We start from the raw sequence: 18,146 nt of genomic DNA, 5'->3' as shown, positions 1-18,146 counted from the left end.
TATGAAGCACACGAATAGCAGATACATTTACATAGCAAGCACACTCGAGTTGGTGCATACCAATAAGTCACATGACAGGTATATTGATATACCTGATTTGGACAACATTAATGACAGCGGCTGTATATATATATATATATATATATATATATATTATATATATATATATATATATATATATATATATATATATATATATATATATATATATATAGGTAATTTACCTGATTGATAATTTGCTGCAATAGTGCTCACAAACTAGCCACTGAATATAAAGTTTAAGTTCAGGAAGTTTAATGTGGAAAATAAAGTATATTTAAAATAAAGTAAAGTTTTTTTTCAGTAAAAAAATTGGAATCCTATTTTATCGTTTTGGCAAATATCACCAGGTTTTTAAGGAAGCACCTGTTAGAATATCCAAGAGGCCCGCGTTGTTAATTTGATGACTCATTGAACCTTCACAATTTACGAGTTCATGCTTTAGGCTTGCAGCTAATAGAGACCTTAAGATTAACGGAAAACCGGTAACCAGAAGCGGCGAATTCAAATCACATTTGAGACTAAACCCGACAGGTTTTCGACAGTTAATTCAGATGGACAGTTAATTTTAAAATTTTAGTTTCCCGTATCCCGTAAACGTCAATCTTAAAGTGCCTAATGGCAAAGGGAAGACTCATTACCCTTAGACCAAGCCCCGAATAATTTTTCTTTGCTTGGCATTTAATCCGTTGCTGATTGGACGCGAGAGATATACGCTTTCTTTTTTCAATAGAAATTTCTGAAAATATACAACCATTGCATATGCCTGTATTGAAAAAGCTCACTCGCACTTCTTTAGTGGAACATAGAAACTGATCAGGGTATAAGGCTGAATAAATTACTACGGCTCCAACTTGCAGACACATTGATGGACTTTTATTTAAAAATATTCTTTAAAATTTTAAGCCAATAGCGTTGTTACTAAAGTATTTTGAATTTAAAATTAGGCCTTAGCCTGTACCTTGATCCGACCACTGATTAATGGAACGTTTTATAGGAAAACTATAAAGAGATCAAGTTTTTACTAGCGTAGAAATACCGCGAAAATTCGCTATGAAGTAATTGATATCTCCTACTGAACTGAGTGTGCATGAGTGAGCTTTTAAAATACAGGAGACAGTGACCTTAGATTTCGAGAACAAAACGCTTAAATTAACACTTCGCTAAATGTGCACACCTTATTGTTCTCATCTAATAAATCTTCGCAATTTCCCCAACGCTGCTTCTGTTCAATAGTCCAGTTGCTTCGATGAGAATTAAAAAGAGATTTAACAATTTTTACCATATTCGCTGGGTAATTCTCTGGATGACGAACAATGCCTGCAATCCAAAACGATCTAATATCCCCATAAGAGGTAAAAATTTCGATAGGTGTTTTGCTGGGTTGAATATCGACTTTTGCTATCAAATGCAGCTCATTTCCATGCACCTTGAAGCAGGCATTCGCTTTCTGTGCCAAATCATCGTTCACTTTTTTCCACTCTGATTCATGGAAGTTGGTGAACTTTTTCTTGTCCGACCTCCTTTTGACGTCTTTGAGAGCTTCCAGCACACCATTTTCATTGGCAAACCGGCCAATGTTTGCACCGTCATAACTCGTAGCGTCGTAAAATCGTGTGTGGCCGTTGACGGCAACTTCTAGGACATAGGAACCTATAAAATAAAAAAAACTATGCGAAGAATGTGAAGCATTCCCAAGTGTCTCAACTTTTTCTATTTTGGCATATCCAATATATGCAAATCAAGAACTAAATTTTAAGGTTTAAAAAGGTTTATTATTCAAATACTTCGTCCCAGGGCATGCCTCTTCTTCAAGAATAAAGGCATATTCATAGATTTTATATAGATTTCAAGGACCGGTTGTAAAACGCTACAATTTGCGTAGTTAAATCTTAGTTAACTCTAAAATACCAACAGGGACGTACAGAGCGAAGGGAGCGTGGTATAGGGTGGCTGGCGGGGGGCAGCTACCCTAGAAAAAGTGCAGTAAGACATGTTTTTAGATTTTCCGCCATAAATATATTTTTTCCACTCATTGAAAAGTTAAAAAATCGAGACGGGAGACGCAAATATTCAACATTCATTTTCAGGATTTTTAGTGTTTTTTTTTTAAATTAATTGTTTTTACGGTCTGTTAACATGAATATATGAATTCCCCCCCCCCACTTAACGATCTTCTGCGGCCGCTAATGAACTTACCATCTTCCTCAGACGGTTGATATGAGACCATGATGTAGCATATGTGCACAAATAAGATCCTGCGGATATCTTTCTTAATCTAGGATGTAGGAATAAACCAATGCCAGAGTCATTTAATGTCGATGGAGCAGCGTAAAGAAGAGCTTCGGTGGCGTACATTGAATCTACTGTTCGGAACATTAAAAAATTTTCTTCAGTCATTTCTTGATTTTTTAATGGATTTTCTCCCTGTTGTATGTCCCAAGGTCTGAATGGAAATTTCCGTGTCTCAGCTGGTAACTCAAAAAGACCGGCATGTCTGCGTTTTGCATCTATCATAGATTTAAATATTCCTTCGTCGACGCCTTCTTCCACAACTGGTACGGTAAGACCTTCTGCAGCTAAGACCTCAGCTAGCAAACGAATTTCAGCACCTTCATCTCTCTGAACATAAATGTCCAGCAAAAGACAGCCATACTCGTCCTTCTTAACAGTTACCTCGCCTACGTTGTCTCTAGGCATGTGAAAAAATACGTGTTGAGCCTCGGTTATTACACGGCGGGCAAAACGGAGGCTATCAACACCTGAATGTATTGTCTTCACTGGTCGTATCATGAATCCGTTCCCATGTTTGCCATATAATCGAAAGGCCGTGTCGACATTTGGAGAGGCATTTGCCTTGGTTTTGAACTGAATGGTATCATGTATTGCATTTGGATTAGTTATATGTCTGTTAAATTCTGGGTTCATCGCTGATGAGATGATCAGATGACCGGCATCTCCCGCCGATAAGGCGACATTTTGACGTGGTACCTCAACAAGTTCTGCCTGAAGAGTTTTTGGGGAACGACTAGTGAGCCATGTGCATGGGTAGTCCTCATAGTCAGAAGGCAAAATATTCATAAATCGTGGTGTGCAGGTTTGAACGTCTTTTGGTCTTGCCAGGGAAATTGTTGGCGGCGACATTTTCGGTGTTGCGGAAAAAAATGATTCGCACTTTTTAAGGGTCTTTGCAGAGAGTTTTTTAGAAATCTTCATCAATCTTTCGGCCCAGATATCTACAGTTTCGCAGTGCATTGGACGTTTCTCAATTTTGGATGTACTTTCGCTGCTGAAATTGGAAAAGCAAAAAAATGAGGTTTATACCCTAATATACATTGCAATATTTTTTTTCCTAATTTAGCTACCACCAGTATTGATTTTGCGTCTGGGAATATATTATATTCATAATATATTTACTTCACATTATCATCAAAATGTATCACTGAAGTACAAGAGCTGCAAAGACATTCTTCCAATAGAACACGATATTTCTTGTAGATTTCATACTCTAATGAGGTGACTAGCTCTCCCATTGTTTTTTCTGTTTTAGCGCCATTCTCCTTGCCCATTTTTAGAATTTCGCTAACCAAGTACCCGGTCATGTGAGATGCAGCATTGGCAAAACCATTGGAAAAATTCGCCAGTTCGAAAAAGACACACATGAGAGATTCGTTCTCTAGATCTTTATTCATGGATTCTAGCACTCGCCATTTTTCAACAAGCGGTTTATGAAAGGACAGATCAAGATATGACCAATAACTGATGACTTTCTTCAAGAAGTTTATTTCAGAAAAAATATCCTTTGATCTCACACCAGCCAGATTGTTGAATTGCTTTATGACTTCCTTTTCCGCGGCATTCTCAACGACCTATTCCAGTAAATAAATAAATTTAGCAATGTATTATTCTATACTTTAAACAACTACTGTGATTATGGATACACTACCACAAAATTATGAGTTATACTGTTTTGAAAAAAATTGAAGGATACAATCTAAAAGGTCTCCCTAATCGATCCTGGGTGGTTTTTTTCTCTTCGAAATATATAAAGAACGGGAGAATTTAACAAAACGTTTTACGAATTAGGGTTTTACCCTAAGCAAACAAAAGTGTACGATTGGCCTACTCTATTGTTTCATTGTTCTATTGTATGGTTCTCGATAGTTTATGAACATTTGCAAAACCTTCATTAACCCCTTTGTCTTTTCGATTAACTAAAATGTTTTTTTTCGTTAAGCGTAAGTAAAATATCTAAAATTTTTGTGAGATAGGCCATAGCACGTAGGCGTTTCACATTAATAGTTTGCCTTCTAGTTCAGAGCCTGCATGGGCAATATATTTAGAGCCAATTAAAGCAATTCCATCATTACATTGTAAAAATTGGTTTAATTGTCTTTTTAAGAAATTCCGTCATCCAATTTACATCATTGGGTGTGTCCAATGCTCGTTACGATGGTAATTGCACAATCATAGAACTCCTTTTTTACTCAGAATAACTTAATACTCTTGTAATTAGGCAAGGTGATATCACAATACAAATAAATTAGCATGTAGGTACGCACTCGTTATTTCATATTGTAAAGCTTTCACACCGTTACCCCGGGCCTTCATCAGTTGCACTTAAAACCACACCACTGTGTATTGAGAACGTACGTGCAAAAGTAAAATTTGGTACAAGTATGAAAATATACAGATCATAGTACGGAAGACAACCGCAGTTTGAGAAATTTCAATCTGTGCTTCAAAGCCTCCTTTACGCAAGGAGGAAAATGTAGTTTAAGAAAAATAACAAACCCCAAACATGATGTGTAGAAAAATACCATAAATTATTGCTTGCTGTTAGCACTATGTATTTAAACATTTTCAATGTTCTAAACTCTTTGAAATCATGTATCGGGTTTACTTATATTTATATATTTCATTTTTGACCTATCTACGTTATTAAATTGCAATAAACTGTAAATAATTATGTCAAATTCCGAAGATAAAAAAATCATTAAAGAAATTTCACCTTCTGCACTTTGGGAGCTTGTGTCAGTTGTTCCACGGGATCTTTCCTCCAAATTCCTCCTAAAATTTAAATAAAAAATTTAGGTGTTGCTTTTACAATAGAAGCGATTTTTTAAGTAATTCCTTAAAGGGGCTCCTGATATTAAAGAATAATATTATATTGCTCGCCAGAATTTGGTTTCTGAGACTGAATTTTAAAAATTCTTCTTCGAAATTTCGGGCTCTATACGTGAAATAATAATACGCCTTTTCCAATCACAAACAACAACGACTCGGTCCCGAAACCTAAAATTTTTTTTCACGAGCGTCCTGGTTGAGAATCCAGCTTTGAGCATAAATAAAGACCAGGCATAACAACAGTTCTCAAATCTGCGTCCCACATATTCACTTCCTAAGCGATTCTAAAGTGTGTCCTTGTGACTGAAAAATCCTTATAATATAAGTATGATATAACGAGCAATTTGATTGGCTACCGCGCGTGCATTGTGAGGCCATAATGCACGCTTCTGGCCTTGAAGTTTTTGTTGCTAAGCAACATCTTAAATAACATGTAAGGAGAATTTCATTATTGATCAAATAAATAAACTTTGTTGTTGCCCTATAATTTCTTCTTATATTATAAAAGAATTAAAAAAGCTCGTCGCGTGCCTTTATGGTGTAATAATGCACTCGGGGAAATGTTGGAAGAATACTCGAGAAGCTTGTAAAACACTCGGCTACGCCTCGTGTTTTACAAGCTTCTCTCGTATTCTCCCAACATTCCCCCATCGTGCATTATTACACCATAAAGGCACGCGACTCGTTTTTGTGGGTAGCCTGCGCATGCGCGGCTAACCACTATGTAGTCGAAAAAGTGTCCGGATCTGTGTGTGTGTGTGTGGCAATCTTCGGCAATCGTCGGATATACGAAAGATGACGAACGGTACGTTCTACTTCCGGAAAATTTCGTTGTTTTCGAAGGACGGAAGCAACCGAAGTTACGTTAATACGTTTGTCAAATTTTAAAGCGAAGTTGAGTACTTTAAAGACGCAAAAGCGGTGATCGGTGAGCGTTGAATCTACAACTACAAAGTTACACTAATAGAAAATAAATAGTAACAAGTTGCCCTGTTTTATAAATTATAATGCGATATTTCACCTGTCAATTTCTTGCTTGTGGACATGCAGCTATTAAGGTGGCTCGATACAATTTTCCGAAATTTTTAGATGCACATTTTAAACAGGGATATTAAGCACCAAAAATATTTCACTATACGGCTAAAAGTTAATATACTTTGCAGGAAACATATCTAGAGCGGAAATATTCTCAGAACCTTTGCCTGGCACCCGTTACCATGGCAACAGAGACGTTTCAAAATGGCCGCCAAACAGGGTTTAATCATGTTTATATCACAAACGAGTTCGGTGACCCCCAGTTTTTTTTTCATTAAACGTTTACGCTATAGATTATTTATCTGTGAAAAACTTTAAAAAAAATTCTAACATGAGGAATTTTTTCTATTTACAAAAACGATATTTTTACTTATTAAAAAATTCCCCCATGTTAGAATTTTTTAAAAACTTTTTCACAGATAAATAATCTATAGCGTAAACGTTTAATGCAAAAAACATTGGGGGTCACCGAACTCGTTTGTGATATAAACACGATAAAACCTTGTTTGGCGGCCATTTTGAAACGTCTCTGTTTCCATAGTAACGTGTGCCCGGCAAAGGTTCTGAGAATATTTCCGCCCTATATATGTTTCCTGCAAAGTATATTAACTTTTAGCCTTATAGTGAAATATTTAGGTGCTTAATATTCCTGTTTAAAATGAGCCAAAAAAAAATTCGAGAAACTGTATCGAGCCACCTTAAACCAAATACATTACCTTATTGCACATGGTAGTAACAAGTTGCCCTGTTTTATAAATGATAATTTGGTAAATGGTAGTAACAAGTTGCCTTGCTTTATAAATTATAATTCAATATTTCACCTGTCTTTCTTGCTTGTGGACATGCAACTATTAAACCAAATACATTACCTTATTGCAAATGGTAGTAACAAGTTGCCCTGTTTTATAAATTATAATTCGGCAAATGGTAGTAACAAGTTGCCCTGTTTTATAAATTATAATGCAATGCAAAAATTTCATTTTCTATCTCTTGTAAAAATGCTTTTATATATGTTTTGTATATCTGTCCTAAAATGTATTTAATACAATAAAATATTATAATATATAGATTGCATAATAAATCGACTTCGTTATAACTGTATTGAACCAGCTAATTATAGGGCGTTTATTCCGTTGTCTATGGCATTAGAACATAAGACTAGAAAATAATATTTTATTGCATCAGTTGATATTTACTTGCCACTATAGCAGCTTTATCGCATTAATAATGTTTTACAGGCTACCCACATGTACGCATTGCGTACCTATTTTTTAATTCTTAATTAAAAATTTTAAGTCTGATATATGGTCGGACGCGACGAAGCTCTAATAATTCACGCGTATACACTTACGAAAAATATGGGCCAAATAAAATGAGATATTTTCTCGCGAAATAGCCACGCGGCAATTTCGCATTACACATTGTAGTAGCTGAATTTCAAGGTTTTAAACCAATATTTAACAATTTTTCGCCTCAGTTAAACGAACCAAACCAATATTTAACAATTATTCGGCGGGGAATACTTCCCTCGACTTCGTCTCGGTGAATATTCCCCGCTAATCACCGAGCTTAAGGCGAATAATTGTTTTTAGGCGAATAAGTATTTTTGCACAAGCGAATTGACACAAGAACTGCATTAATTTTGTTCGTTTATCTCTGTAAAAAATATCGCGTGCCACGTGCGCGAATTAATAGGACGATTAAAACATCTGGGGCCGGTTGTTCGAAAGGTGGATAAGTCGCTATCCAACGGATAAGTCGCTAGGAATAAAATTGCAATGTGTTTAATTAATAAAATCACTATGATGTGAAGTGCAAAGTTCGAGCAAATCACTTGTTCAAGTCTTTTCCATTCAGTAACTATACTCGAGAATTCGTAATGATTATGAATTCAATGTTGTAAATGCTTAGCAACAGCTGACGTTGTGGTACGAAATTTCAGGATAATCCTGTTTACTTCCGGCAAATTTTAACTTATCTATTGGATAGCTATCCACTTCACTATCCACGCTTCGTGCAACGCATTTTTATTCAATGGATAACTATCCACTGGATAGCAGATTTATCCGTTGGATAGGACTTATCCGTTGGATAAGTTATCCATCTTTCGAACAACCGGCCCCTGGGGTCGGTTGTTCGAAAGGTGGATAAGTCGCTATCCAACGGATAACTCGCTATCCAACGCATAAGTTTTATCCAGCGTGTGATTTGGGTTGCACGAAGCTTGGATAACTTTATCCAGCGGATAAAAATCGCTATCTACTGGATAAATTTATCCAAGGTCCGGAGGTAGTTTAAAGCCAAGAGGATAAACTCAAGAATACAAGATAACACTGTAAACATTTAGATAAAAAAGGACAAAAATGCAATATTCCTGTTACTACAAACTAATATGTATATACAAATTAATGTACATCATAATTGTACTCACTATTAAAAATATTTTCGAAGTGCAATCCCCAGCCGATGTTGATATAAAATTATTTGTCGCAGCAGCGTTTTACGTTACCTACACATTCCGTTCCGAGTGGCGAATTTTTGGACATCCTCACATTTATAACAGGCGGTAAATTTACTATATACGCTTATAATCAGTTTATAAACGCGAATATATGCATAGAAAGATTCAACCTATTCCAAGGAAACTTGCTAATATCTAAGTAATTTCATTCACGCAATAGACAAGTATAGACAACAAGGCCACGAATTTTGTTCTATGCTTAGATTAGCCGGGAATTAGCCAATCAAAACATTAAAATAGTGTTCCTAAATTTGTTATGCAACCGAAAGGCAAAGCGTCGCAAGGTCAAGGAATAAAATTGCAATGTGTTTAAAATAAAATCACTATTATGTGAAGTTCGAGCAATTATTTGTTCACGTCTTTTCCATTCAGTAACTACTCGAGAATTTGTAATGATTATGAATTCAATGTTATAAATGCTTAGCAACAGTTGAATTCAACAGTTGACGTTGTGGTTCGAAATTTCAGGATAATCTTGTTTTCTCCTGGTAAGTTTTAACTTATCTATTGGATAGCTATCCACTCCACTATTCACGCTTCGTGCAACGCGTTTTTATCCAATAGATAACTATCCACTGGGTAGCAAATTTATCCGTTAGATAGGACTTATCCGTTGGATAAGTTATCCATCTTTCGAACAACCGGCCTTTGGGGTCGGTTGTATCAAGCCCGTTTAGCTTATTAAAAGGATGCTTCGGGGAGAGCAGAATCGGTTGCTTGGCAGGTTCTGGCACCAAAGATTCGCAGATTCGACCTTTGCAGCGCAAAATTTGGTCATCGTCAATAAACATTGGCTACAACCACTACAAATACAATCGATCTCTTCCTTAAACTCGGATGACTGAATACGACGTATCCATATTTGTTCAGCTTCATGGATCTCGACTGCACTCAATTCGAAAGATGATGTATGATGCTTGATGGCTTTTTTGCTGATTACTCTCTAAACCCGAATGACTGGCAGTTACTTGCAATAACCTTATCTTTTTACTGTATCGTAGGATGTCCATTATTTCCTCAATTTGTATAACATTGTTACGGGCAGGTGAAATGCCAGACAATGAGCGGATTATCAAGGGAGGATTCTTCATAGATTCGAGATTGGCTTGATCACAATCTATGCTCGTTGGTTGCAATTCTGGTGGCCATCGATCACGAGAGCTGGCTAAGAATTGAGGTCCATTCCACCAAGATTCAGAACTAACTAATTAGCTTCCCGTACATCCTCGAGAGGGTAAGTCCGCTGGGTTGAACTCTCCAGAACAATGTCTCCATTCATATTCAGCAGTAATGGCTCTAATTTCCTTCACGCGATTTTGAACATAGGTCTTCCAGACGCGATGATTACGTATGCAACAAAGAGCCGTGAAAGAGTCAGTCCACAGTATGACTTCTAGATCAAGGCTAGATTGAAGTTAGAACACGAACAATTGATCTTATTAATCTTGCGAGAATTGTTGCGCTTAACAACTCGAGACGGGGTTCATTTGTTTCTTAATTGGTGCAACACGTGACTTTGACGCGACCAGATTTACGTCCATCTTGCCATTACTATGTTCAGTTCGGAGGTACACTACGGCTGCTAAGGCAAGATCGGATGCATCGCAGAATCCGTGAAGTTGGTAAGTTCGAGTAAGTTGGTCATCACACTGGAAATAATATCGAGGTACTCGGATATCCTTTAAGATATAAAGTTCATCCACAAGTTGTTTCCACCTGGTCAATATCTTCCCTTCTAAATCGTCATCCCAGTTGACCTTCTTGGTGCATAGACTCTGGAAGAGGATCTTCATGTTAACAGTGAATGAGGTAACTAACCCAATAGGATCGAACACCTTCGCCGAAAGCTTCAGAACAGAGCGTTTCGTAGAGGGGAGAGACAGGGCATATTCAACCATCTCTTGAAGATTGTAACAAAATTCATCGGTTTCAAAGTTCCAGTTGATTCCGAGCAGCTTAACGTAACAAACTGGTGCTTCTACCGCAAACCACCCATCCGAAATCACTATTAATTGCGATAGGTCCACTTTCACCGCGAACCACTTCTGAGGATTATTTGTAACTGGACCATTTCACAGCGTTCTTTAGTATACTGGGTGTCCCAGAAAAAATACTCCGGTTTGATTCATAATAGCTTCTAAACTAGCTAAGCTATTAAACTAAAATAAATTTAACTAGATAGAGGGAAGACTAACTTAGATCTTGATATATTACAGTTGTATTTTACTTAAAAATTTACGGAGATATCAATGTTCAAAATTGGTAGCATATTTCTGGATGTGTCTAAATTATGCAAAAAACGCCGTATCAAATATTAATCAAGCTTTTCTCAACTGAAACATGCACTATTAGCAGTAAATAAACACACCCATACTCTTTGATCTTTACTTAATCTTGGCATATTCAGGATAAACTCAAAATAAAACACATTCAAACCATAATTCCATAACTCATAAGGCACAACATGCAACTCCCCAGGGACATCCAACATTTTTCGATAGCGCTGATACTGTTATATGTGTAATTGCAAAAAGGCTCGATTATTTTCTTCATTAAATAATACTTCATAATAAACAATTTGTCAAGTGTCATTTATTTACTGCTAATAGTGCATGTTTCAGTTGAGAAAAGCTTTATTAATATTTGATACGGCGTTTTTTGCATAATTTAGACACATCCAGAAATATGCTACCAATTTTTAAACATTGATATCTCCGTAAATTTTGAAGTAAAATACAACTGTAATATATCAAAATCTAAGTTAGTCTTTCCTCTATCTAGGGAAAGTTATTTCAGCCTAATAGCTTAGCTAGTTTAGAAGCTATTATGAATCAAACCGGAGTACTTTTTTCTGGGACACCCGGTATTTGTCATCACCAAAGGTATTCAAGTTGATTTTCTTCGTTTTTATTGTTACTGGACCCAGTCTTCGTTTCAAAGAAGTGGTAACATACGACCTTTGACTTCCGTTGTCTAATGGAACACGTACAGGAATTTCATTGGGACCATCAAACGATTTAGCATAGGTGACTGCGGTCTGTAAAGAATTTGATGGTGACTCTTGGTGGCGGTGGTGGTGACTTGGGGTTGGTCAACAGCGGTCGCAGTTGAGGCTCGAGAATCACGATCGGTTGCCGCATTGCCTTCGTTAGATGGAGGTTTATCATCAGGCTTGATTGGACTCTTGTTCGGATTTGAGGGATCAGGTGGATTAAACCTTTGACAAATGGATTGGTGATGACCCCACCACATCTTCTACACTTTCGATTCGGATCGCATTTGTTGCTGCAGTTGTTTTTTCCCAAGCAAACAAAACATTTACGATCACTCTTTAACATCTCCTTCCTTGCATTCACATTCGTTTCTATCACAGGAGGCTGAGTTGATGTTCCTTGCAATACACCCACACGATGGATTTCCCAGGGAATCCTTGAGCAGCCAACGCTTGTGCGGATAGTATTCTAGGCCTACGGTGATCAGGATCACCCACCTTAACGCTGTCACTAATTTCACGGGCTTCAACTTCCTTCAAGATGATATCTAGTATGGCGTCAATCTTCCATATGTCCTGTGTTGTATGTCGTGCAATCTGTATTCTAATATCATTGAGCAACTTAGCCATTATACCATTGGGCAACTTCTAGACCTCGAACATGGACACTGGCTTTATCGTAAATATATCGCATTTGAGCGGGTTTGTCCACAGTACAAGCTGGGGATTTTATAAGCTCCTCCATATGAGCTGAAATAATAGCTTGGGATTTTCCAAAACGTTGCTGCAAAATGTCAACGGTGGATTGATAGTTTCCTTTGGTAATAGGAAGGCCCTGTACGGCACGAAACGCACGGCCCTCTAACAGTGATCTTAAGTAGTTAAACTTATCGATAACGGATAAGACAGGGTTCTTATGCACAGCACCCTCGAAGCTGTCCCAGAAAGATCAGAATTGGGTAATATCTCTCTTAAATTTGGGCAGAACCAATTTTGGCAATTTGGAAAAACGTTGTTGCTGTACTACAGGTATTGTAGAGTTATTGATCGATGGGGAATGGGTCGTACTCGTACGAATTCATTTGAACTTGAACCAGCACCTTCGTTTTCGAGCTGAATTAGTGGCATCGTATTCAGAGTGGTAGGACTATTCGACGACGGGGGAAGCGGTGCCGTCACGGTCGGAGTTTCGGGAATTGTTGTTGCATGTCCATAATTCGAGACAAAATATCGTCAGCTTCTTCAATTTCCCTATCAATGTCGGTAATTTCGCATATATCAATGATTTGCCTATCGAGTTCCTTGAGAATTGCTTTCTTTTCGTCGAATAAGTGAACATGCACAATTCAACGAGAACGAACGAGTAGCCTCATCAACCGAGCGACTCAGTTGTCTGCATTCGTTTAAACTCGCGTGGCTACTGGATGAGACCTTAAATATGAATTTTCGACAAGCACTTAGACGAATGTGATAATTTTATTCCGTTCCAAGCCGATTAGCAAAAACAATTCATGACAAGGAACAAATAAAACTTCAAACCCAGACGACTTGTTTACGGAAAAGTTGATCATGCATGAACAATTAGCGTGTCAATTACCATGATGATATCAATTGCAGTATATTTTAAGCAATGCACTCTTGAGAGTTGCATGTGTATAGCCCTTTGCTTGCTATGTAAATGCTTTTAAAATATTCTGCAAACAGCTTTGACTTTGTTACGGACAATGCCTCCTCGTCAAGTTGTAATGTTAGGAAACGAAGAAAAGAGTATAATTTTAAGGCTGCAAGGGCTACCAATTTTGTTGAAACCCTCAATTAACAATTAAGGCGAATGATTGCAACAAAGGGTTTACCTCTCGTTTAATATTATGTAGTTTTCTTCCGGTATTTCTACAGGGTGTCCCAAAAAAACGAAAACTATTGAAATCACCCATAACAATGCAATCGTTAGAGTTTGAATGCCTAAGCACTCTGTTGGGACCCACAGGTGTATAAATGTTTACCATACTCATTTTTATGCTTGCATATGATGCAGTAAATTTGCTTGTTCGCAAAAATGATATTTACTAACAATATTTACAATTTACAAATATGGATAACATTATTTAAATATGCATCTAAAGGAGCATGACCTTCGACATGTCCCCTTTCTCTAGCAACACAAAGCATTTAGCATTTTATAAGTTGCATTAAATCCCCACGGGCTGAAATTCGTGAACACGGCATTCAAATTTTAACAATGAGTGATTTCAATAGTTTTCGGGTTTTTTTGGGACACCCTGTATACTTGCTCTAATCGCAGGTAAGTATACAGAAAATAAAACATTGAATAAAACTGTCAACAAGTCATCAAGTGCAAAGAAGTCGCGGTTGCTCAGAAAAGAATTATGTTGTTTTGAAAACACTTAAACCGTATGAATGTATACAGGTGTCTCAAAAAAAACGCAACCACTCAAATATGCAAGAATATTAATATTGTTCGCGGGTTTGCACCATAGTTCAGCTAAAATGACTTTTGGCATTTTAAATGAAGGATTAAGCTTTTCAATTCCCAGAGGTGCTTATCTATTGCGCTTTAGGCCTAGATTAGACGTCGCATTTTAGTCAAATTTAACTCGTCGCATTTAATGCACTGAAGTGCGACGCCTTTTTTTCGACTGAAATGCGACGTCTAAACTGTTTTTATTCGACGCGGCACATTAAATTCGACGCTGTTGAATTTTGCAACAAGCTCTGGGGCCGGTTGTATCAAGCCCGTTTAGCTTAAACATCGGATAAGTCAAAATTAAATAACACTCTTACATCTCTCTTAAATGAGTCAACTTGAATATTATACACTGAATATGTAGTTGTAACAGTATCTTTGTATTATAGTCAAAAACATTTAGTTCGCTTGTTGAATAAAACGATAGACTTGCTTTCTATTTTGGACTTATCCACCGTTTAAGCTAAACGGGCTTGATACAACCGGCCCCTGTCACATAATTCGACATAAGCGCGACACTAGTTTAGACGGCTAATAAAATTGACTCGTATAAAATGCATACATCTGTTTTTTGTACCACATTATCCATTATGATCCAGCCATTGTTGCTTCGTGGACTTAACGAAGCTTAAGTTATGCGTTAAGTTACGTAGTTTATAACCATTCAGAGTGTTCTGTGCCAGAACTAGACGAGGAAACTGACGGCTGGATTGAACATGCTTGCGTATCGTGCTGCAACGATTGCTTTTTCACACCAAAACAACAACCGATCAAACAAATTGACGGGAACAAAGATGAAGACTATGTTGAAGTTGAAAGCCGATATGATTCGTTGTCCTGAGACATCCTGTACAGGGTGTATCAAAAAAACTGCAAATACCATAATTTGTATGAACTTTAGAATTTCAATGACAGTGCAACTAATTACGCTTCTGGGATTTGAAAATACGTTTCCCAGGGTTATCAAAACAAGCACCCAAAGTGAATTAAAATTTGGTACTTGATAATTTCCTTCTCCGTTTGAATTCTTTCATGAAGATATTAAGTACACATGGGATATAATAAGTGATAAGAGAGTTCACCGGGCTTTGCGTGAATTTTATGGTATTTTTATTGCAAAATATTGTAGGTTTGTCTGGGCAGTTTTTGAGCGTTATGCCTGAACAACCTATGGTATGTTTTCAAAGATCTAAAAGCCTTAAAGATCATCTGGTTAGGGCTAAATTGCAAAGAGTTGAATTTTCAGTTAAAGGGATGGTTAAATGTGGTAGTAAAAAGTGTAAAGTCGCTTTAAGGATTTAAATGTACCCTACTCAATCCGATGGAAAATTTTGAGACGGTGTAGACCATATTCTAGCATTATCAAACGATGTAACTTGCGTTTATATACAGTCGTTGCCGAAAAGGTTGTCGTGTGCATACATATACATAAATACCTGAATATCAATCACGTGACCGGTATATTCGCGTAGGTTTTGCGTGTTTTTCGGAGACCTTATAATTTGAGAATACCAGTGGAGAATATACCAATAGCTTATTCTGATAGTATTATTGGAAGTAGGTAATTTATTCATGTAGTCAAAAATCCGCTACAGAAATAATTTTAGTCTTAACACATATACTATAATGTGCATGAAGAACAACATAAAAGAAACATTATCTGTATAAGAGATCTGATCCTCTCTGCCTTGTATAAAGGACTATAACTTATCCTTATGAGTTATGTCAAAATGCTGATTACGTTTTGAATAAACAAATCGCCGAAATCGGCCCATCTTGAATATTTTGATTCGCTGCATTTCATCCTAAGGCTAAGTTGCCTAAAGCGAGTAATTTTATCCAAAACATAATCGGCGTTCCCTTCAGGAGTAAATTGCGTTCTAATCCTGCATGAGATAATAAAAATCGTAGAAATCATACTAACCTGTTTGCGTTGGCACACCAGCTTCTAGTTCCGCCGATATCATGTTGGCAGGAATTAGACCTATATTAATTTTATGGATCAAGACTCAAGAAGAGGTTATACGAAATTTTCATATGTATGTGGAGATAAAAGGTCACAGTGAATGACAACCTCGTACCCTGGGCTCTTGTGATGTTGTTTTTACTCGCCGCGGAGGGAAGAGAAAAATGCGTTATTGAGGGTACAGGTGGCAATTTACTGAGTGCAAAAACAGCACAAGATCACACATTAGTACAATTAATCAACACAATCTCAGGTTTACCGGACACGCAGGAAGAAAAACAACCCGATAAGGAACAGAATAATGAAAAATGGGAACTACATCCGGAAAGTCGTTTTTTACAACGTTTTCCACACACGAAGCGTTATTTCACATGACGAGGCTCTGAAAAACTTTTAATCGTTTAGAATGCCTAAATTTGAAAGTAAAAGGATAGAAAATTTCTAAAAAAAGAAAGAACATTTCATGTATTAGAATTCAGCGCAGAGGGTACAAAACCCGATCCCGAACGGATAGCCAATCTTGTGAAAGTACCAGCTCCCTAGAATGCTGGCGAAGTTCGTAGTTTTCTCGGAATGGCAAACACTTGTCATGAGTACATACCAGACTATGCACTAATAACATCACCACTGAGAAAAACGTAGCTTTTAACTGGACATTGAAGCACCAGAAAGTATTCGAACACCTTAAAAAACGATTAACAAGTACACCAGTCATGACGTATTTTGATACAAAGAAACGAAGTATTGTGATAGCGGATGGATCACGACATGGAATAAGTGCAATTTTAGCCCAAAAAGAAAAGAACAGTCGGCATTACAAAATAATCTCGTGTGCAAGCAGAGCTCTCAGCCCAGTGGAGAAATGGTACTCACAAACTGACATTGAAGGACTTAGCTTAGTTTGGGGTATCGAACATTTTAGAATATTTTTACTGGGATCCGAATTTGATGTCATATATATAACGGACCATAAAGCATTCGAATCAATATTTAACAATGCAAATCAAACCCCCACCACGGATCGAAAAGTGGAAGATGCGCTTACAAGCATTTACCTTTAGAGTAATTTATCACAAAGGATCGCTGAATGAACCAGATTATATAAGCCGAAACCCAGTTAGATTCAAGACATAGCCCGCACCACTAGTCTAGCCAGTGAACTGAAATAAATAGCTGGAACGCTACATTATGATTGTTTTCATGAAGCCAAAATTTGCGGGCCCGCAAATTTTGCCTTCATTCGCGGGTGACTCGCCAGATCACTGCAGATACAGAGCGAATTTGAAAGAAATTTGGTTTTTTGTTTGTTTCATGGTTTTAATTTTTTTAATGGAATGGACGACTTGCGCTTTAGACTAATTTTTGATCGAAGTAACTAGAAGAAAATAAATGATCACAGCTATATAGAAAGATCTTACTTAAATTAGTGCAAATGCAAAGTTTGGCTGCGAAATTTTGGAAAATACTGAAAATATAGCCATGCGAAGTTGGCAAATTTTGTATACTTTTGTATTACGTGTGGAAATGTGTAACTAAATTAGTTACAAACTTCCGGCGGTAATACAAAAGTATACAAAATTCGTCAACTTCACATGGCTATATTTTCCGTAATTTACCACAACTCGCTGCCAAACTTGACAGTTTCACTAATTTTAGTAAGCTCTTTCAGAAAATGTCCTTTTTATCGCCGAGATAAGAAATTAGTTTAAAGCGCAAGTCGTCTATTATATTGGAATTATACTTCACAAACTCCGGTCGAAATATATGGGAAAACAAATGGTAAAGCTTGTCTTACCGTGCTCTAACTCACGTTTCAACGTTTCCGGAACCGGAAATGAAGAGAAAAGAAAAAGAAAACAAGCCCGGGTCACATGATTTCACGTTTTTATCTTGCCTTCAAGCCTTAGTTTTCTAGGATGTCTGATAATTCAACTCGGAAACGTCATCGTAGTGATCATATGTCTTCTCCCAGCGAAAAATC

At 37.1% G+C, this 18,146-nt stretch overlaps 1 protein-coding gene across 1 annotated transcript in view; it reads right to left on the bottom strand.

The window, feature by feature from the left end:
* Positions 1–18,146, bottom strand: part of LOC114521014 — a 44,053-nt gene that overhangs the window by 3,347 nt on the left and 22,560 nt on the right. The window contains exons 2-7 of the mRNA XM_028541404.1: positions 16,124–16,183; positions 5,051–5,109; positions 3,457–3,908; positions 2,239–3,328; positions 1,951–2,011; positions 1,560–1,692 (exon numbers count right to left, since the gene is read on the bottom strand). Of these exons, the coding sequence (XP_028397205.1) occupies positions 1,560–1,692; positions 1,951–2,011; positions 2,239–3,328; positions 3,457–3,908; positions 5,051–5,109; positions 16,124–16,166 (1,838 nt within the window). The 5' untranslated portion in view covers positions 16,167–16,183. The remainder of the gene's footprint in view (positions 1–1,559; positions 1,693–1,950; positions 2,012–2,238; positions 3,329–3,456; positions 3,909–5,050; positions 5,110–16,123; positions 16,184–18,146) is intronic.

This window comes from Dendronephthya gigantea, unplaced genomic scaffold, assembly GCF_004324835.1.
Source record: "Dendronephthya gigantea isolate DGI-Jeju-01 unplaced genomic scaffold, DenGig_1.0 000019F, whole genome shotgun sequence".
Lineage (NCBI taxonomy): Eukaryota > Metazoa > Cnidaria > Anthozoa > Malacalcyonacea > Nephtheidae > Dendronephthya > Dendronephthya gigantea.
Note: the sequence above shows the minus strand (reverse complement) of the source record. Positions and strands in the feature narration are given on the sequence as shown.